The following is a 21,239-nucleotide window of genomic DNA, read 5'->3' as shown; positions in this document are numbered from 1 at the left end:
GAAAAGTTTAAAAAAACGGATATTTTTTTTCTGACAATTCACCGATTTTGTGACGAATGACTTGTCCCAAAAGCGCCAGTCAATCTGTCATCCGAAATGGTTTTTTATCGGAGTGTGTGTGTGTGTGTGTGAGAGAATTCCGTGCAAAAGTGATATGATGCGTCGATAGAGGCAACAACAATTTTCTTGTATTGTATGTGTTACATTTTATTGGTGGAAACATAAAACACTCTATCTCTCTCAAAACAGAAAACGCGTTTTCGTTTTTCGTTTTTGATTTCGCAAGAGTTTTGTTCAAATTTATTGTGGAAAAGGTGTAAATTATGTCGACAGTGAATTTAAATCCAAGAAAAAGTCCGAATATGCTTACGAAACAAGGCAGTAATCAATGGGTTCGATTGAATGTGGGTGGCACTTGCTTTCTCACAACCAAAACCACTCTTTCACGCGATCCGAATTCATTTTTAGCGCGTCTCATTCAAGACAGTGACCTAATATCAGACAAAGTATGTGCATTTTTTTCTTCTTATAATCCCTTCCTGTCATTTGATTATCTAATGCTTAAAATATTCAGTGTTTGTGTGTTTGTTTGACATTTACTGTGTGTGCAAGCAAACAAATGACACAATTTCACTGTTCAATTGCATTGAAAGTAACAATTGTTTGTCTGTTTTGTAACAATATCTAGGATGAAACTGGAGCCTATTTGATTGACAGAGACCCACGTTATTTTGCGCCTGTACTGAATTATCTGCGACACGGAAAACTAGTTTTAGATGGTCTATCCGAAGAGGGTGTTCTTGAGGAAGCTGAATTTTATAATGTAACGCATTTGATAGGTTTAATTAAGGAATGCATTACATTAAGAGATAATCGACCTGCCTTAGATAAAAAACGAGTCTATCGCGTGCTACAATGTCAAGAGAATGAATTAACACAGGTTCGTACACATGTCATCATTTCATATTTAATAGTTTTGTTTATCCATGCCAAAGTACATTTTCTCAACATTGACTTTGTCCTTTTCGCCTCCCCCGTAATGAATAGATGGTGTCAACAATGTCGGACGGTTGGCGATTCGAGCAACTGATAAATATTGGCACACAATACAACTACGGTTCGGAAGAGAATGCCGAATTTTTGTGTGTTGTATCAAAGGAATGCATCGGACCGACGATTGGCCGCGAACAGGAATCAAACGATCGCGCCAAAGTTCTACAGCAAAAAGGTTCACGCATGTAAATTTCAACCGTTAAAGCGCGACAGAGAGTGATAAACGACAAAGAAAAAATGTGTTTTTTTAAAAAGTATTTTCTCAATGATGGATGACACATCCAAATTGAATAAATCATATTTCTTGATACAGCGCCAAATCGCACATCGTTTCAACAAACACAACTTGTATTCAATGTGAAATAAAAAAAGTAGCAGAGAAAAAAAGGAGATAAAAAGAAAAAAATGTATTGAAAATTATAAGAAAAGTCTTAAGAGACTCCTTATAGAAGATTAATATTCACTTCACATAGAAAATGAAAATTTTATTTGCTAAAATAAAATTGTTGATGTTGTGTATTTGAAATTAATATTTGCCGAATTGTACCATAGAAGATAAAAGATAATTATTATAGCACGAGATAAATAAGTGCATTCGAATCGCATAACCATAAAGTGGAACTAAAATTGAAGATGATAAAAACCAATCACCAACACATTTGCGGGTCCATCGTTTTGCATGCACCAATCATCAGTGAGACTCTAGCATATATACATAAACTATAGTGAATTTTTGAGAGAGTAAAATAGAATGTCACAGCCACACAATCACATACACACACACGTGCACCCTCTCTAGTACTTTAAATGAAATGCATGAACATATGTTCCGTTTGTGTATTGAAAAAAGATTATGATAAAAAAAAGTGAAGAGACATTCTTTATAGAGTTTAGATGGTGATTAGACACAGTTCTTTTTTCTTTTCATTAAATATTAGGTTAATTTTTTCTTCTATCGCAATCGCATTCATTTCATCCACATTTTTCGTTCTTAGTTTATCATATCCATGCAAGAATAGCTTCTTTTTTTTAGAAGACTAAAAATATTATGACTGATCTATGCCATCTTAAGGTTTAAACATTTTATGAATAATTAAAAAAAAAACATTTGGAAACTATACATCTTGTCCCTTTTTTGGATAAATAATTGAGACTTGATGCTAATCATTAATTGAATTCAGTGGGAAAAGAAAAATTAACTCAAACAGACCAACAAATAATAATGTTGCTTTAGTGGCAATTTGAGGCGATTTTTTCAATTGAAACAAAGAAGAAAATTTTACAAATGTATTACGAATATGAATCGAACAAAATAAAAACGCAACCTGCTGGCGTACGAATAACACATGAAAATAGAGAAAAATCTAAAGTCACGTTTAAATAAATAATTTGCAGTTGTTAGATCAATGCACTGTGTTACAAAGTGAAACCATTTGGAAACCCAAATTCTAAAGACATTTGCACACGATAAAAGTTTTCGTTGCACACCAAGCGACACGTGTTTCTAGATTTCTAAGGCCATCGATACTGTTCAAATTTTATAAATCCAAAGTGATATTTTACGTATATAGTCGCGAACCATATTGAAATATACAAAATATAATATAAAATGTCATCGTTTACACACCACGTATCTCACCAATTACAAACCGTTTTGTGTATCATTCATAATGCAAACAAAACTCACATCAAATAGACAAATAATATTAAATAAACCGGATAACAGTATTGATGCCTTTGCAAAACTATAACACAAAACACACACGTACATAATATAGTAATATTACAATTGGAAAGACACACTTCAAGAGATTCAATATTATATCATTATTTTATATTAAATGACAACAATATAAATGAAACAATTTTTTTTAGATATTTAAAGATTTACCATGCTGAAAATGTAAAAGTAGTTTTTATGTTTTACGTGAGAGAAAAAAAAGAGAGAATTTTATTCGATTTTATTTCAAATGAAAAGAAATGCAATAACAAAAAAATGTATCACTGTGAAATGGATGTGGTTTTATTTTATTTATTCCAATCGGAGCTATTTTCCCGCTGGTTTGAACCATTTGGGCAGTTTAACATCCGTAGAAGTTGAAGCCGTTGAAGATGAACTAAACGATAATGCATTTGATCTACGCGGTTGCTGTGACGATGACGGTTGGTCTTCCTCATTGGACTCGACGGTCGACGACATTTTGATTCCTCTGCAAAAAAGTTAAAGAAAATTGACATCAACACTATTGAAAATCAAAGAAGGCTTGAGTTCCGTAAGGAACCTACCGATCTAAAAATGCTTGATTGATCGCGGCTTTTGGTGATGAAACCTTATCCAAAATCTCTTCTTTCAGATAATTCGATTGTTTTTCCTCGGAACCAAAGTGTAGAACGATTGATGGCACACATTTAGCTTCAAAAAGCCGAGATTCCTTGGGCAATATTTCTTTCGGTGGGGTTGTATCTGTAATTTCCGTAATAAATCATCGTTAAAAAAATGAAATTATCTTTTGAATTGAATATAAGATCACTCACACAGGTAAAATTCGATGTTTTGATTGGCTAAATATGAGCGTACAAACTCAATTACCGTTTCGATGGTTTCATATGGTGTGAATACTCCTTGTAAAACATAGCGATTCGGAAACAGAATGCGAATGATTGCCTTATTGTACTTATTTAACGCGGACAATTGCTTCTGTTCTTCTTCCATTGCACGGAGTTTAGCGGTCATCAACGGTTGTTCAACGGTACCCTCTGCTTCTGTTCTCAAACCCTTAATCAGTATTTTGAGGTCAGTTGTATTTACTGCATAGAAAGAGTCCGGCAAATTTAGGTTAGCTGAATTGGCTGCATCTTGCATGAATAATACCGCACTTCGTTCGCCCAACTGCGTTGAAGATAAAGAAAATCACTAGTAATTTGAATTTTTGGAACCGCGGTCAAAATGTAAACTTACAATTTTTATCTCGCCTGGGTCTTCATCTTCATCGATAGCAGTTGGCGGTGCCGGTGAATTAACTTCCATATTTTCCACTGGTGGATCGAGTTTTTTCTCTTCGATCGAGGCCAATTCTTCATCAACTTCCTCCTCCATTTTTTGGTCTTCCGTTACTTGTTCCTTCTTCTTCTCTTCTTTCACAACATTTATGATTGACTGTGAGGTGCTGGGCGTTGTTAAATCGTCCGTTTTTCGCACTTTATTTTCTCGTTTTTCATCTTTTTCTTCGCTCGGTTTTGTTAGATTCAATGCAACATTTGCTTGCCTGTAAGCCGAATGTGTTTAAGGTTTTTGTATGTATTCAATTATGTTTAAAAAAAAAAGACTTACATTTTCGCTGCATTTGGATCACGATGAACGAGCCGAATAATTGCTCTGCCACTAATCAATCCCAAATCTTTCAACGATGTACTTCCCAACTTGTCGCTTGACACTTCTGTCCGCATATAAATGGCGCAAAGATCGTCACCGGTCAGTTCATTTGGACTGAGCTCTTTTATAATGTCCAAAAGTATTGTATTCGGTTTGAATTTGCCTTCCACACGTGTCCCATCGGACAATTGTACAACCAATTCAACTTCAGCATCTTGTCGCTTCTTTTGTGCTTCGACCATTTCCAATTGCGCATTATTTGGTAAACCGGAGAATCGAAACGATGTTGTTAAATCGAGAATGCGTTTATGATGTTTCAAGTCATATTCATTCGGATCAAATTTGTGCTTTTCACATACATCCTCTAGAACCTAAAGAAACACCGTTATATTCGATAACGGTAGTCAGTCTTTTTGGATACCAAAAAATAATCTTATAAAGTAAAAGTGTATACCTTCAAAATTGCGGTGTTTGGTTGCACCTTCACATTTTGCCGTCTTCCATTCGGCGTTAGAACGTTTACAACGCTCATTATCTATATAAAAACAAACTTAAAATTACAGAAATTATTTGAAAAAATGCAAGAATTTCCGAAAAATTATAACAAATTCGACGATATTAATGCAACGCAATCAGAATGATACGATGATATGCATTAAAAGATTGTCACAGTGACAGCTTCAAGAGATGTTTAGTGTTTACCACATGAGAAAAAAATGGCTGCGTACTGTGTCAGCGGCAAATGTCACAATTCAAAAGGACGGATCGGTATTTTTTCTTTTGAACACTTTTTTTTGGTTTTTAAATATTGCAGCGTGATTTTTTTTATTTTTTATTTTTTATAGATAAATAAAATCATTAAACAGAGATGTCAATGAATCATTCGTAGAATTTGAATGAATGAAAAACATTTTCGGTTCCAACAAAAAGAAGATTGAATTTACAAAATTCAAGTTGAATGATAAAAGTTGATGAAAAATCTTGACTTTTCTGCGTAACATTTCGTTTGCTTGAGGTCTTATTCTTGTTTTACATTATTAATTGTCAATGAATGAATTTCCGTTTGTGATTCATATGTCCGAAAATAGAACAAAAATGTTTAGTATTAAAAGAACAACTTGTTGAATATTAAAAATAAATAAACGTGTTGAAAATGTTCAATTATGGATGGAGAAATTAAAACACGAAATCGAATAGCAACAAGCGTTCAACTCTAAGTACAACCACAGCTGGAAATTTTCAAGTTGATTATTGATTGTTTTGATGTCTATGAAGACCAACGTGTCTTTGACAGACGTGTAAGCGTATGAATAAACGTATGTGACACTATTCGTGATTTACATGAAGCAACTGGTTTTTATCGATTCATTACGCGGCTTTAAAGAGGGACGTAACTATGTCTCCAACGAATTTCGATATCTTCAATCGAAGCTCTTAAAATTGGTAAAACTCGTGAAGCAGATGTTAATATTCTCATAAAAATATTACTTTAGAACTAAACGTTGAAATTTGAAGAAAGAAATTTAAAAATAAAATACTCAAACATATTTTTGAACAACTTTTTATTTTGGGATTTTTATTTGTGCGAATTTTTGAACATCTCAAATAGAATTTTTTTTTAAATTGATTGTGTTGAAATTGAAATTCATTTGTAGTAGATTCACGTCTAGAGAGATTAATATCACTGCACAACATCGCTTAATAGACACTCACTTAAACATTTCATAGAAAATGAAAAAGACGAGAAAAAAAATGATTGTAGATTCTTAGGATTGGCATTAAATGATTTTTTAAAAAAAAGAATAACAATTGAATGGACAATTAATATGAAAATCAATTCACCATTTAAGAAGCACATACTTAAGTGTTAGTCAATTCTAAAATGTGGTTTGTTTGGTTTAAATAAGAGACGATTGTTTAAAAACAAGATTGGCTGTTGAAAGATTGAGTAGATTTTTGTTTTAAGTCTTATTGAGACTCGGTAATTCCTTTGAAAACCCAAACAACAAAAAACAATTGTTTTTGCTGCTGCTGTTGGTGTTGTTGTTGTTCGTAGATGCATTAGGCCTGCTCAATTTAAAAATTAATCAGCAAATGTGTAAAAAATATTTGGTCCGAAATGTGGACACATGTAACATATTGTATATGCCTACTTATGCAATGCGCATAAATTAGCTCGTTTCTCATTGAGTTGCCCTGAAATGTTTCGTATGAATATTAAACACGGTTTGAAAAAATAAATCGTTCGTTCGTTCGGGAGCAGGGTGAGACAACACAAATCGAATCACCCATGCAACTGAAACAAAACAATAAATCCGTTATTGTTGCTTTTGTTGTTGTTGTTTTGATGTGATTATCAAAATTGACACACTTTTTACTCTAAAAAAAGAACAAAAAAAATGTCTCATATAAATTTGTACTCTTCATCGATTCTAATAAATAATCTGACTAAAAAAATTACTAAAAAAAGCTTCTAAATGGACTCTGGTTGTTATTTTTCATAATATCAACTATATGGTAAACACTTATTTCTACACATGTGTTCAGGAACATACTTCACACGGAACAATATTTATAATAATCTATGCAAAATATCAATGAAGCCATCTATTTGTGGTTGTTTCTTTTATAAATCTAGATAATCTGTTGTGTCTCTTTTTGATATTTTTTGTTTGTTTGTTTGTTTTTGTTAAATAAATCTATATATTTTTCAACTAGGTTAGCATTGGTGCGGTTGGTTGAATAACAGATGCATCATTTGGTAATGTTTCAGCGGCAGAGGCGGTGGCGGCTGCCTTTTCGGGTAATTTTGGTTTAAAACCGCGTGATTTCATGTAGCTTGTAATTTGTTCCGGAATTTCAGCCAACACTTCTTTTGCTAGGTCCGATTTGGATTTAATGCTTTCGCCATTTTTTGCCAGAAACTTGTTCAACGGTACAAATTGAACTATATCTCTTTCGGCGTAACTTCCTTTCACCGTTAATCTTACATCGTCCGAATCAAGTTCGTCCATTTTATCGAAGACCGCATCACCGACGCCTACAATGATAATACTAATTGGCAGCGATGATGCGTTGATAATGGCACGTTTTGTAAGTTTCATATCTGAAATGACCCCTATACAAGGACATAAAATGTCAATCATAAATGTCATACGCATCTAATAAACATACTAAACTAAAAAAAACTTCTAAACACGTATTTCTGTACAAATAAGAGTTTATGTAATGTTGACATACCATCTGTGATGATTAGCAGTACAAAGTAATGTCTTCCATTTTGAAATTGTCGCGCAATTGTGACTGTGGTATTGATGACTGGTGCAAAATTCGTGGGTCCAAATAGTTCAACATTTTTCAGGCGAATGCGATATTGCTTGAGGATTTCCGCAACTCCGTCACAAAATGGGTAGCTTGGAGTACCATTCAGGGGAAAGAGATGCGAAAGCTTCCCATTTGGTGGCAATTTAGCGCCAAAGCCTATAAATTGAATATAAAACGGTTATGAAAATGAATGAGAGCAAAAAACCGTTCTCTTCGTGAGAAATATGAATTACGATTCAATTATATGAAATTACAATTCAGAAGGAGGGAGCGACGAGTCATTAAAAATGAAACGAACACAGTACACATTACAAATGCAATGAGCACTTCACGTCAAGGTAACAGGGATAATAGGAACTGAGTGAAATAAGTAAGACAGTTCAATAAAAAAAAATCGATTTTTACCAAGTGCAGGAAATGAATCCAATTCAGTATAAAAAAATTATATTTATATAAAGCGGACGTTTAAATGGAGTCACCATTTGACATGTAAAAGATTACAAAAATGTTACTTACCGAACGCGGGAAAAAGCTTTGAAGCTATAGAAAGCAAAGAAACATGAACAAATTAATAGAAATGTGATTTTTGGATGGAATTTTGCTTGATTTTGCAAAAATTACCATCATAATATTCGATGATCTCGCCAACTCCGCAAATGGCAACCTCATAATTGTTCAAATGCTCGGGGTTTAGATAATGCAATGAGTTTGGATTGCTGTGTCGGCCATTCGATGCAGTGAAATCGATGGCAACGGCAAAATGCATTTGAGTACCGCTGCGGACGAAATCAAGAAATGTCGTCTCCTCCGTAATGTTAATTTTAACAATTTTCAATGTTCCGGCCGCCCCTAGTTCTGGATCCGTTTTCTGTTTTTCTTCGTTTATCAAGGGCATGGGCGAATCGCTTTTTTCCAAACTACGCAGAGAAGTGTAACATGTGCCAATAATTTTGTGATTCCCATTCATTCGATTATCAAAGCAATCAATGCGAATGGATCGATCGAAATCTCCATTACACAAGGTTGCCAAGCGTATTTCCATCGGTTTCCATACTGGATTTTGTGTTGAACGACATGGATCTGTTCGCGCCACAACTGAGTAACTCCCATCTTCATTTGACCTATGAATGACATAGTTTTTTTTTATTTGTCACAGAATTTGAATGAATTAATCAAATGAAGATGCTCGATTGTATTCGATTTGAGAATTGAAACAAAGAATAACCAAAAGTACTCGTCTCATTTAATAAAAAAAACAACTAAGAAACGAAAGAGAAACGATAATTTTCGTTAAAAACATATGTAATTTCACGAAAAAGAAAAAAACAAAAAAAGCACAAGAAATTTTTTTCAATGTCATTCATACCTAGAAATAGCGAGAAAGGGGTCGTTTCGAAATATCGGACTCATTTTTGGCAAATCTTTTGCTTCAAAATGTAATTCAGCCACTTGTCTGCAGCTCATCACTTCTTCTGTAACGATAATTATTTCTCCGCATTCTTTGTCTAATCCACCAAGTTTTCCAATAAATTGACGGCCGCTGAACGAAACAAGATCTGACAGGGTGGTCTCATAAAAACCCAAAAAATCATCACTTTGCACATCCTTTTCAAGAACTTCAAATCGAATTTTCTGGATTGTCTCGAAATTGTAATCCACCAGCACCTTTTTCACCCATTGCGGATTCAACGTGTCATCGATTGTCTCCGTTCTGGAAATTTCATAATATTGATCCTGCCACGGTTCACGCATGAGGACAATGCAGAAAGGGTCCGACTTACTGAGGATATCTGTGTTAATGAGGTTTCGGCAGCTAAGCGTCAATTCAACTTGTGATGTTGGCAACGATGATGGTAAAAAAGGTGCCAACATCTCATTCGTAACAGTTTTAGCATAAGCTGTATTCGTTGACCACGGTTTCAAAGGCATTTTCGTTTTGTTTTCGTCTCGAGTTTTCGATAGTTTTTGGAGTTTTTCAAGTTCACACCCCCTGCCATTCACACAACACAAACCAACTCACTTATTTTCCGTGAGATGAATACTTCGTAGTGATTAGGTAATGAAATTTGTTTTGGTTTTTTTTTTCGCTAAATGTTCGTTTGTTCGTTTCGTTTTTTGGTTTTCGTTTAACTGATTTTACACTAATAAGAAAAAAATAATTTATATTATCAAAAATTCAACAGCAAACACACTACAAGTTCACACAAATAACATTGTTGAAATGAAAATGAGTTTATAAACAAAACACTACAGCAAACGCTCCAGCTTTTTACACATCACACTTGTTAGTATAGCTATAGCTTCGATGAAGTATATTCCATACCATGGAAACATGGATTTTTTTCTCTCGTAATGCTTCATATTCAACGAGTGAGAGTGTGCGCAGTTTTTGCATGTTTTTGTCACAAAACGTCAGAAACAACAACAAACACATTGTACCACCATATATCACGAGACGATGGTGGTGTGAGGTATGCATATATACACACTTTCTCCGATTCACGATGCTCATCGAATAGCCTTGCGTGTGGTCAATTTTCCGCCACCCCCAAAAAAACGGATTTCCGTCGCTCCACATCTTTTGCGTTGGCATTCGTTCGCATGATGAATATTGTACACACGTTTTTGGCACGCAATTTTCGAATTTACCTTGAAAACATCACCACAATCAAATTCAATAGAATACACGATTTGTATTTTAGCTTCAGGGTAACAAACAGCCAAAGGCCACGCGTTTTTTCATTATAGAATTCGACAGTCATCATTTATTTGTTCAAATATATGTATATGGATTATTTATTTAGGCGCTATTTAACATTTCGAACATCGTATATTAAAAGCTTATTATAGCATTAACATTAACAATAACATTTATATCAATATATAATCCGATTGCATGTTGAGCATTTTAACATTTTTTTTCTTTCTTTCTTTCTCTCCTCTTCCGTCCTGTTCGTTCTCAATTTTAAAACCAACGTTCATTTTCAAAGTGTAAATCGTGCATCGTGTATTATAAAATAAATTTTGTCGTTAAATCTCTTTTTGTTTGATATTTCATTGTAAATCACTTGATATGAATAACCTGAGTGTCGATGGCTCGATGGTTTCATTTCATTTTGCACATTCATTATAGCAGTATTTCCATCTGATTGAGTATATATGATAAGCTACTGATAAAAACCTAAAACAATGTTGCACATAACCTGTGTGTGTCCTACTGATTGTCGATATAAAATATTGTATGACGTTCCAGTGTATAAAAAAACCGTTACTTAGGCCGGAAACATTTCATTGCAATATGTATATATATTCTTCAAAAGTTGAATACGTCAACGGTACTTTTGTAATTGATTTTTGATGCAGACTTTTTGATTACATATTATTAGTTTTTGCAACACATTAAGTGTCTAGACACTAGACATTGTTGGGGTTACAGCCAACAAACTATCCGGCGTACTGCGGGCTACAATTGTCGGTTTAATTCCGCGTGATTTCATGTAACTTGTTAATTGTTCCGGTATCTCGGCGAGTACTTCTTTTGCCAAGTCGGCTTGAGACTTTATATGTTGATTCAAACCACTGCGCGCAATATATTTTTCAAGTGGGACGAACTGCACGATATCCCTATAATTTGAATTAAATTGATCATATATTGTGTGATTTCGTGCATATTTATTGCTTCATTACCGCTCAGCTTCACGCCCTTTAGCATTCAATCGCACGGAGTCTCCATCCAATTTAAACATCTTTTTGAAATCAGCATTTCCCACCCCTAAAATGATACAAATCATGGCACAGAATTATATCAGGCTTTCAGAGTCGGAGTATAAAAATGCAGGAATGAAAAAATGGCAATTCGTCTCACCTACGATGATGATTGAAATGGGTAGCGACGATGCTTTTACGATGGCCTGTTTGGTTCGTTGAATATCAGAAATGATTCCATCGGTAATAATCAATAGCACATAATAGTGTTTTCCATCTTGAAAATCTTTTGCTATTGAAATCACACTGTTAATAATCGGCGAAAAGAATGTTGGGCCCGACAGTTGAACGGTATTAAGTTGTTGCCAGTAATTTTGGAGAATTTCATCGATATCGCTGCAGTATGGGTTTTCCGAGTTTCCGTTCAACGCAAATAGATGTGATATCTTGTAACTCGGTGGTATTTTAGCGCCGAAACCTGAATAAAACTGATATTAAACTCAGAAAATGCATTAAAAAAGCTTTTTTCCCTTACCATAAGCCAAGAGTTTCTTTGTGCTGTCATAATGCTGTAAAATTTGTCCGACTCCAGTCAGTGCAATTTCATAACTGTTCATTCGTTCATCGCAGAGATAGTGCAATGAATTCGGGTCGATATGAACGCCATTTGAACCGGTAAAATCAATGGCCACAGCAAAATGCATTTGTGTCCCATTTCGCAAATATTCGAGAAAGGTAATCTCTTCGTCGATGTGAATTTTCTCGACAAATAGTTGGCCCACTGCACATCGACTCGCTTGAATTCGAAGCCTTTGCTCATTGACCAATGTCATTGGTGGTTCATCATGAGCACTGAGACTTTTTAACGTTGCATAACAAGTACCAATCAAATAATGATTTCCGTTCGATCTGTAATCGTAGCATTCAATTTTGATGTCGCGGTCAAAATCTCCATTACAAAGTGATGCAATGCGAATGGAAATCGGTTTAAAAGTCGGATTTTGTGTTGAACGCACCGGATCAGTTTTCGTGACAACCGAATACGAATCACCGTATAAATTGGAGCGTGAAATTACCAAAAATGGATCATTTCGTATAATTGGATTGAGTTTTGGTAGATTTGTGGCTTTAAATTGAATTTCAACCATTTGTTTGCATGATGACAACTCCTCAGTGACGATTATAATTTGACCACAATCCACTTGTTTCGCTTCTCTCATTCCCTTCAATTTTCGAATGTATTGACGTCCTGTATACGAAATTAAATCGGATAAAGTTGTTTCATAATATCCTAGAAAATCGGATAGAGTCACATCTTCGTCACGAATTTCAAAACGAATACGTTGAATCGACTCAAAGCTGTAGTTAACCACAACTTTTCGCACCCATTGTGGATTCAATGTATCGGCAATCATTTCAGTTTTTGCAATTTCATAATACTGGTCTTGCCACGGCTCTTCGCGCATCGAAATTATGCAAAAAGGATCGGATTTACCTATTTTTTATATACATTATTGTTTGAGAATTTTTATTATAATTATTTATATTTGTATTATATTTACTTAAAATGTCGGTGTTCAGTAGGTTTCGGGCACTGATCGTTAATTCAAGCTGCGATGAGTTAAATTGTTCATGGCCAAATATAGTAAAAACATTTTCGAAAACTATGTTATTATAGGTACGTATATAACGCAAATTCTTCTCACCTGTGATGTTGGCGTTGAATTCGATAAAAATGGTTCAAGAATTTCATTCATTTTTCGTCGATTTATGTTCACAACAAAAACTCTTCTTTTTTTTATTTCAAATAAATCAGGTCACACCCATACAAATTGGAAAACTTTTTCTTTCCAAAGTGGATACTTTGTCCGTTTTCTAACGGATTCTTTTGTCTTTCAAAATATTGTGTCTATTTTTATCTGATTAAATGACACCACTATACGAATTTGTGAAACAGTGTCATTCATTGATAAAGATGGGTTTGTAAACAAAACATTACAACCAAACGCCACCACCTTTGTCACCACTTTACTATATCCTTTTTGCTTCTACTTACATTGTAGTGTGTGCTATGCATACTAATACGAAAATAAAGAGTTTGCGCAGTTTTTTTCAGCACCAGAAATAATTGTTGGAAATGTCAAACGCAAACGGGAGCCACAAGTGAGAAAAATTACTTCAGTCAAATGCGTCCGAGCGTAAGTTTTTTATTTAATAAAATATGAATACTTCCTCAATTTTCCACCCCAATGAATCCACGCCAACATCACGATTTATGTACATTTACCATGCAATTTATAGACGCAGCAAATGCTAAAATTTTAATTTACTAAATACTTTCATGTTTGATTTTTTTTTACGTATTAGGTTTATTCATGTGAAATCAGAACATTTCCAAAGAAAATTGTTCAATGTTTATAGTACATTAACATTCATAAAATTTTAAAATCATTTTGCAAACAACAATTATTAAGGGGGAAAGCAAATCAAACTTAAACACTTATAAGCAAAACATAGTAAGCATTGTTGTGCTTTAAAAAGACGAATGATTCACAGATTCGTTATTTGCAAAACTTTACTTGATTCAACACTTATGAGGTAAATCGTTCATAGCCAAATATAGTAAAAACTTTTTCGAATACTATGTCATGTACCTATAAAGCAATTTTGAACATTATCATAATTTGTACATTATATCGACATCGACACCTGTTATTCTTAATAGTTCACATCTATTTTTAAAAGTTCATTTTCGTTGTATATTCAAAATTATTGGTGTTAACATTTGGTCTAAAAGGTAAAAATGAGTGCACCACACAGGTATCCACACTCATGAAGCCACACACGTTATTATTTTTTTCACTCGAATAAAAATATGTATAAGAACAATTTAGAATTTTTTTCTTTCATTCATTTAAACGTTTGAATTTGGAACGATTGGTGCCGTTGGTACAATGACAGATGGGTCTGATGGCATATTAGTTGGAATAATCTGGGGCTTGAATCCACGAGACTTCATATAACTTGTCAGTTGTTCAGGTATTTCAGCAAGTACCTAATCACAGTAAAAAAAACTGTTAAATAATTTTCACAGAACTACAATGTATTCTAGATAATATGAGTAAAAAAAACAGAGATTGTTCCTCTGAGGAGGAGGAATGGTGAGGAGGAAAATGAGGAGGAGGAGGAGAGCGAGGAAGATCCTCCTCCTCAACTGCGGAGGAAAATGTTTTTAGCTAAAAATGATATTTTTGTGATAAAAATAGCCCTTTGAGCAAAAAAAAATTTTCCTCCTCGCTCTCCTCCTCATTTTCCTCCTCAGAGAAACAATCCCTGGAAAGAAAATAATTGATATTGTTCAATGCACGTGATATTTTATACTCACAGAATATAACACTGAACTAAATAAAAGATAAATAAATCAAATACCTCTTCGGCCAATTTGAATTGTGACACGATGTGTTCGCCGTCCTTCGATAAGAAACTGTTCAATGGTACAAATTGCACAATGTCACGCTCGGCAAAATGGCCATCAACAGACAGTCTTACCTAAAAGAAAAATAGTTTAAAGTTATTATTAAACGTGATGGATGACATGAACGTTTCATAAATTGTGTGGTCATATCGGTTATATATGTTACTTACATCGTCCGAGTCCAATTCTTCCATTGCCTCAAAATTATCGTCACCAACACCAACTGTGAAAAGTTCAGCGAAAAATTGATCACCAAAAATATTGTCTAAAAGGAAACGCAGTTTTCTTACCGATTATTATCGAAATAGGTAGCTTGGATGCTTCAATTATAGCTCGTTTGGTCAAAAGCATATCCGAAATGACACCTTAAAAATGATATGAGAAATGGTAACAAAAAGTACTAGTAAGAAACTGCGAATGTGTCTTTACCATCAGTTACAATCAGCAGCACAAAATAGTGTTTTCCATCTTGAAACTTTTGTGCTATAGAAATGGTGTCATTTATCACTGGCGAAAAGTTGGTGGGTCCATAAAGCTGAAAACCATAGGACAAATAAGGAAATAAAAACCATTGAGTAATGTATTCATTATACCTGGACCATATTTAATTGTTCGCGATAATGCTTGACAATTTCATCGATACCATCGCAATAGGGATGTGTGGTATTATTATTCAATGGAAATTGAAACGAAACACGATTATCGGGTGGAATTTTAGCGCCAAATCCTTAGTCGAAAAACATATATATGGAAACATCGATGAGAAAAAGAAATAAATGCTTCAAAACTGAATGTTGTGCTTACCAAAGGCGGGAAACATTGGAGTATTACTGTATTGCTCTATAATTTGTCCAATGCCTCGCAATGCGATTTCATAGCTGTTCATTCGATCACCACTCAAGTAATGCAACGATTTTGGATCGGTATGAACTCCATTCGACGCGGTAAAATCAATGGCTACGGCAAAATGCATTTCTGTACCGTTGCGAATAAAGTCTAAAAATGTTATATCTTCGGTAATTTCAACTTTTGCCACTTTCAATACGCCAGACGGAACGTACTTTGGCTTAGCCTTTTGCTTCTCTTCATTCACCAACGCTCTTGACTCTCCCCTTTCGCATATCGTTTTTAGGTTATGCACTGATGCATAGCAGGTTCCGATGAGCTTGTGTTTTCCATTGTCTCGAAAATTGTAGCAATCCATTCGAATAGATCGATCAAAATCTCCGTTACAAAGTGTCGTTGCACGTATTGTAAATGGATTCCAACATGGATTTTGTGTCGCTCGACATGGCTCGGTTCGTCCTACCAAGGAATATGTGGAATCTTCGTTCGAGCGTGATATCATCAAAAACGGATGATTTCTACGGAGCCACGAAGGCTTTGGTAATTTTTCACCACAAAATTTAATTTCGGCAATTTGTTTGCAGCTTATCACTTCCTGTCACAATGTAAATTTAAATAAAATTTAAAATGAATTGTCCATTCCAGAAAAACACACGCGCAAACTAACCTCTGTCACAATGATAATGTCGCCGTACTCTCGGTGAATAACGCCTTCAACTTTGCCATTAAGTTTCCCAACCGATTGACAACCGTAGCTAGCAACCAAATCGCTCAACTTCGTCTCATATTGGCCGAGATATTCTTTTGCTATCAAATCTTTGTCTCGAATTTCAAATTTTATCATTTGGATGGTCTCGAAGTTGTAATCCAAAATGATTTTCTTCAACCACTGCGGGTTGTGGGTATTTTCGATCGTCTCAGTGCGCCCAACTTCCTTATACTTATTTTGCCACGGTCTTTTCACATAGACGATACACACTGGATCTGATTTACTCCGAAACAAATGTGTGCTCAAGAGGCCCTTTGCGCTAATCGTCAATTCAACTTGTGAAGTTGGCATAAAGCTTGGAACAAACGGCATGAGCATTTCATCGGTTATGTATTGCATTGAATGCGGTAATTTTGGAGGTTGTTTTACCCGACGCGGGGCTTTATTTCGTATTGCCATTGCACCAAATGCCATCTTTTCGTGTTTTTTTTTCTTTATTTCGATTATTAATTATGGAAGTGTAGAAATACAACTAATTTAACGTTTTTTAAATATCTTTTTTCTTTTATATGCTAAAATCAATTTCAAGTGAAATATTTTCGAATAAAACTAATAATAAGCACTATGTTTGATATATTGCTGGATGGTAATGTTTTGCTTTTTCACAGCTCCTACGATACAATGTAAATCGATAAACACTTAGTACAAACAAAAAATGTGTGTCTGTGAACAAAAGCGTATATATAAATAAAATTAAACACTACGTTGATCTAATGTACGACTACATTTAATACTATGAGTCACTCTACGCCATTGAAACCAACCAAGAATGCATTTTATTCTAACATTTGATTTGATTTGAAGTATTTGGGTGCCGATGAGTCGGCGCAAATGTATCTATCCTCATCGAATGTCAGTTTGACAGCCAACCAAGTTTATTCCTCTTTTTAAAAGGAGCAAATTTTTAAAAGGAGAACCATTTCCCCACGTCGTAAGTTTTCGTCATAAAAGCAAATCACACAGTTTGTTCATTTTATACGTCATTGTTATGACGTCAGAACTTACCTCTCCGCTCACAGTGCGTTGACGTCACACAATTTTATGATATAAATCGGGAAACTGAAATTGGGTCACATAGTCATGACTGGGGTCAATAGCAGGGCTATTAACAGAACAGAATGAAACGAAATGTCGTACTATCAACTTATCCACTCTATATTTATGAATGGAAGAAAATGGCAAAGAAATAGAATTTATAAGTAGGTCTAAACGTAGTTGTAAGTTTTCAAGGAACGCATGAAAGCATGTTTTCAGTTTCTGAACTCCTTTTCGTGAAAATTACTATGTACTTTAGCGTAAAAAAATGTTTTAAAAAATTCAAAAGAGATAGGCAAAGGCCCGACGATAGCTTACATTCTTTTTCCATCATCTACACGCAACGGATTTCAATAATCGTTTCCTGCAGAGTGCCGCAACCAGAATGAATCATAAACTAGGTCAAGTTTGACGTCAGACAAATTTTTGTATAAGAGAGGGTGGATAATGGGTCATACGATTATAAATAATGCCAATAACTGGAGTAGCAACAGAAATGAATGAGACATTTTACGCTATAGTTTGAACCATTTATTCAGCTTTTCTATATGAATGAAATTATTACACATAGATGTAAAATGCTTAAAATCTAGTATGTATATTGTAAAGTTGCTTCTCATTATATTCAATAAGAAAAGAAAACACTTTAAAATATCCAAAGTTTTTGCTCGATGTGGAATAAAGCGAGCAAGACATAAGATGGTAGATAAAATTTGGCAAAGTTTGACTCAAAAGGTAAAATCTGAACGTATAAGCCCTTACATCTACTTGTTGCGTATCGTAAAAATGTAGAATTTATTTTAAGTTAAAAACCTGGAAGTAGACTTATTAAATAATGTGCCGTTAAAATTTCGTCAAGTGTAAATATCGTGTAAAATCGAGTAGATTGTAAATATCAATTTATGAACACATGTAAAGTTGTTTTTTTTTTGGTTCGGATTAAAAACACCACGATCATTAGAACAACCCTGAGATAAGTGTTGACAAACATTAATAGCTTAGATATGTTATAATGATGATTTTTTTCAGTGCTTCCAAATATTAAAATCTTCACAATTAAATACTTGAATGCGACGACAAATATGTACATATACAATAAACACATTAAAAAAGAGAAGAAATCAAATGTCCACAATATTAAACGTAGCAATCTTTTGCCATTGGTGCTGTTGGCACCACAGTTGCTGAATCTGTTGGTATATTTGGAACGATTTCCGGTTTAAATCCACGCCAGGTCATGTAACTTGTTACCTGCTCCGGTATTTCAGCGAGAACTTCTTCCGCCAATTTAAATTGTGATTCGATGAATTCGCCGTCCTTTGACAGGAAATTATTGAGTGGAACAAATTGTACGATATCTCTTTCTGCAAAAAGTCCATCAACGGATAGTCTTACATTATCCGAGTCTAGTTCTTCCATGGCCTCAAAATTTGCATCACCAACGCCAACTGTAAAAAATATCAAAAAAAAACTTTGTATTTCTTTTGAAGGGGAATAAATAACACAGTTCTTTTACCGATAATTATCGAAATTGGCAGTTTTGACGCATCAATTATAGCATGTTTTGTCTTTCGCATGTCAGAGATAGCGCCTAATGTACGAATGAAAAAGTTTGGTTTAAATAGCTTAAAATATAACAATGAAAAGTATCATCTTTACCGTCGGTTAAAATCAACAGAACAAAATAGTGTTTTCCGTCTTGAAGTTTTTGTGCAATTTCTATGGTATCATGGATTACTGGTGCAAAGTTCGTTGGTCCAAAAAGCTCAACCACATTCAACTGGTCTCGATAATGCATGAGAATCTCGTCGATGCCACAGCAATAAGGATGTGAAGAGTTGCCGTTCAGCGGAAATTGAAATGATACATGATCATATGGCGGCAGTTTGGCTCCAAAACCTGCAAACAAAATAGGAAAACAAATTTATAAGTCAGTACAATGTCAATTGTTTTGTGAAAAATAACTTACCAAAAGCTGGAAACAATGGTGTGTTGGAATATTTGCTAATGATTCCGCCAATGCCTTTTAGAGCGATTTCATAGTAATTCATGCGTTCATTGCATAAATAGTGCAATGATTTTGGATCGGTAAAGTTTCCATTGGATGCTGTAAAATCAATGGCGACAGCGAAATGCATTTCTGTACCATGCCTGATAAAATCGACAAAAGTCACATCTTCGGTAATTTCGATTTTTTCCACCTTCAGTGCGCCAGTTGGAACATAGCTTGGTTTGGTTTTTTGTCTCTTTTCGTTGACCAGAGTTCTCGATTCTTTATTTTGGCACATTTTCCTCAAATTATGCAACGACGCATAACATGTGCCAATCAACTTATGATTATCGTTATCTCGAAAGTTGTAACAATCAATTTTAAACGATCGATCAAAGTCTGCATTGCACAAAGTGGCAATGTCAATCGAAAATTTTTGCCAAACAGGATCACGGCAGGATGTTTGACTCGGTTCTGTATTTGTCACCACGGAATATGAACCTAAATACCAAACATATACACACACATATTATTATTTAAAAAAAAAAAAACACTGTTAAATCTAACAAACCGTCTTCGTTGGATCGTGAAATGAGTAAAAACGGTTTATTTTTCCGAAACCATGAGCGTGGTAAATTTTGAGCACGAAATTCAATTTCGGCCATTTGTTTGCAGCTGGTTGCTTCCTCTGCCACCACAGTGATTTCCCCTCTATTTGGATACAGATTACCGTCAACTTTTGCACAAAGTTGTCTAGTGATTTGCATTGCATAGCACGAAACGAGTTCACTCATTGTCGTTTCGTACAAACCCAAGTAACCTCGTAAGCTTCGGTCTCTGATTACGAATTGTATATTTTGCACAATTTCAAAGTTATAATCAACCACAATTTTACACCTAAAGTTTGGATTCCGTGTATTTCCCATGCATTCGGTGCGTCCGATTTCTTGGTAGTGTTTTTGCCACCCGCGTTTCAAAAGAACCACACAATATGGGTCCGAACGATTTTTAATGACATTGGTGCACATTAAATTTTTACAACTAATGCTCAATTCAATTCGCGACGTTGGCAAATTACTTTTGTACCGTTCTTCCAGAAACAATGCCAATTGCTCATTTGTCAAGTATTCCAAGGTGTCATTGTATGATTTATGTGGGCCCTTTTTTCGAGTTCGACGTTCTTGTTGTAAACTGAATACCACAGCCGCAACAGAACCAACCATTTTTCAAATGTTCCGTTTTTAATACTATTCTTTTTATCGTGTTTTTACTCTGAATGAACAATACGTTTTAATTTTATCACTCATAGACTAATTTTATCATTCAATTTCACTATTTATCCATAATAATAGCTTGGCTTGGGTGTAACAATTAAATCGATTTTTTAATAGTTATATTTTTACTTAAAATGGATAAAAATAAAGCAAAAATATGCGAACAAAAGCAAAAACTGCTTCGACTGTCGCCACGTTTATATTTGTTTACTGCCCAGTGCTCACTAAATGTCACGCATGTTAGAATGCATTCCACGAAAATGTGCTTGGTATTTATATTTTTTTTGTTGTGTATTCTGGTGTTGAAATTGTTTAGATGGCAGTGGGCGTGCGCAGCATTTGTGCTTTCTCCCCTAAACTTTCGCACGTGTTATATCAACCCATTCCAATGGTTT

At 34.6% G+C, this 21,239-nt stretch overlaps 6 protein-coding genes across 6 annotated transcripts; 1 reads left to right on the top strand and 5 right to left on the bottom strand.

Annotated features, from left to right (window-relative positions):
- Positions 1 to 141: 141 nt before the first annotated feature.
- On the top strand, positions 142 to 2,422 carry LOC116344100 (BTB/POZ domain-containing protein KCTD5). The gene is made up of 3 exons (XM_031772510.1): positions 142 to 506; positions 689 to 940; positions 1,048 to 2,422. Exons 1-3 carry the CDS (start codon positions 324 to 326, stop codon positions 1,240 to 1,242), a joined length of 630 nt encoding a protein of 209 aa, XP_031628370.1. The 5' UTR covers positions 142 to 323; the 3' UTR covers positions 1,243 to 2,422.
- Positions 2,423 to 2,999: 577 nt separating this feature from the next.
- LOC116344099 (tether containing UBX domain for GLUT4) lies at positions 3,000 to 5,072 on the bottom strand. The gene is made up of 6 exons (XM_031772509.1): positions 4,881 to 5,072; positions 4,385 to 4,797; positions 4,013 to 4,319; positions 3,589 to 3,943; positions 3,340 to 3,517; positions 3,000 to 3,263 (listed from the first exon to the last, which is right to left on the bottom strand). Exons 1-6 carry the CDS (start codon positions 4,956 to 4,958, stop codon positions 3,101 to 3,103), a joined length of 1,494 nt encoding a protein of 497 aa, XP_031628369.1. The 5' UTR covers positions 4,959 to 5,072; the 3' UTR covers positions 3,000 to 3,100.
- Positions 5,073 to 6,000: 928 nt separating this feature from the next.
- Positions 6,001 to 10,019, bottom strand: LOC116343837 (copine-9-like). The gene is made up of 5 exons (XM_031772095.1): positions 9,117 to 10,019; positions 8,372 to 8,871; positions 8,267 to 8,290; positions 7,667 to 7,906; positions 6,001 to 7,544 (listed from the first exon to the last, which is right to left on the bottom strand). Exons 1-5 carry the CDS (start codon positions 9,677 to 9,679, stop codon positions 7,141 to 7,143), a joined length of 1,731 nt encoding a protein of 576 aa, XP_031627955.1. The 5' UTR covers positions 9,680 to 10,019; the 3' UTR covers positions 6,001 to 7,140.
- Positions 10,020 to 10,560: 541 nt separating this feature from the next.
- Positions 10,561 to 13,466, bottom strand: LOC116344182 (copine-9-like). Its single transcript, XM_031772617.1, has 6 exons — positions 13,162 to 13,466; positions 13,018 to 13,066; positions 11,991 to 12,950; positions 11,616 to 11,933; positions 11,438 to 11,522; positions 10,561 to 11,374 (listed from the first exon to the last, which is right to left on the bottom strand). The coding sequence occupies exons 1-6, from the start codon at positions 13,210 to 13,212 to the stop codon at positions 11,158 to 11,160; spliced, it is 1,680 nt and encodes a 559-aa protein (XP_031628477.1). The 5' UTR covers positions 13,213 to 13,466; the 3' UTR covers positions 10,561 to 11,157.
- Positions 13,467 to 13,935: 469 nt separating this feature from the next.
- Positions 13,936 to 17,299, bottom strand: LOC116344034 (copine-9-like). The gene is made up of 8 exons (XM_031772398.1): positions 16,444 to 17,299; positions 15,735 to 16,371; positions 15,524 to 15,657; positions 15,360 to 15,465; positions 15,221 to 15,295; positions 15,101 to 15,153; positions 14,885 to 15,004; positions 13,936 to 14,510 (listed from the first exon to the last, which is right to left on the bottom strand). Exons 1-8 carry the CDS (start codon positions 16,957 to 16,959, stop codon positions 14,370 to 14,372), a joined length of 1,782 nt encoding a protein of 593 aa, XP_031628258.1. The 5' UTR covers positions 16,960 to 17,299; the 3' UTR covers positions 13,936 to 14,369.
- Positions 17,300 to 18,291: 992 nt separating this feature from the next.
- Positions 18,292 to 20,955, bottom strand: LOC116344278 (copine-9-like). Its single transcript, XM_031772748.1, has 5 exons — positions 20,142 to 20,955; positions 19,550 to 20,071; positions 19,240 to 19,479; positions 19,097 to 19,171; positions 18,292 to 19,028 (listed from the first exon to the last, which is right to left on the bottom strand). The coding sequence occupies exons 1-5, from the start codon at positions 20,791 to 20,793 to the stop codon at positions 18,718 to 18,720; spliced, it is 1,800 nt and encodes a 599-aa protein (XP_031628608.1). The 5' UTR covers positions 20,794 to 20,955; the 3' UTR covers positions 18,292 to 18,717.
- Positions 20,956 to 21,239: the final 284 nt, after the last annotated feature.

The sequence above is a fragment of the Contarinia nasturtii genome, unplaced genomic scaffold (assembly GCF_009176525.2).
Source record: "Contarinia nasturtii isolate CC-2019 unplaced genomic scaffold, AAFC_CNas_1.1 Cnas_scaffold_1037, whole genome shotgun sequence".
Lineage (NCBI taxonomy): Eukaryota > Metazoa > Arthropoda > Insecta > Diptera > Cecidomyiidae > Contarinia > Contarinia nasturtii.
This window is presented reverse-complemented; position numbering and strand designations above follow the sequence as displayed.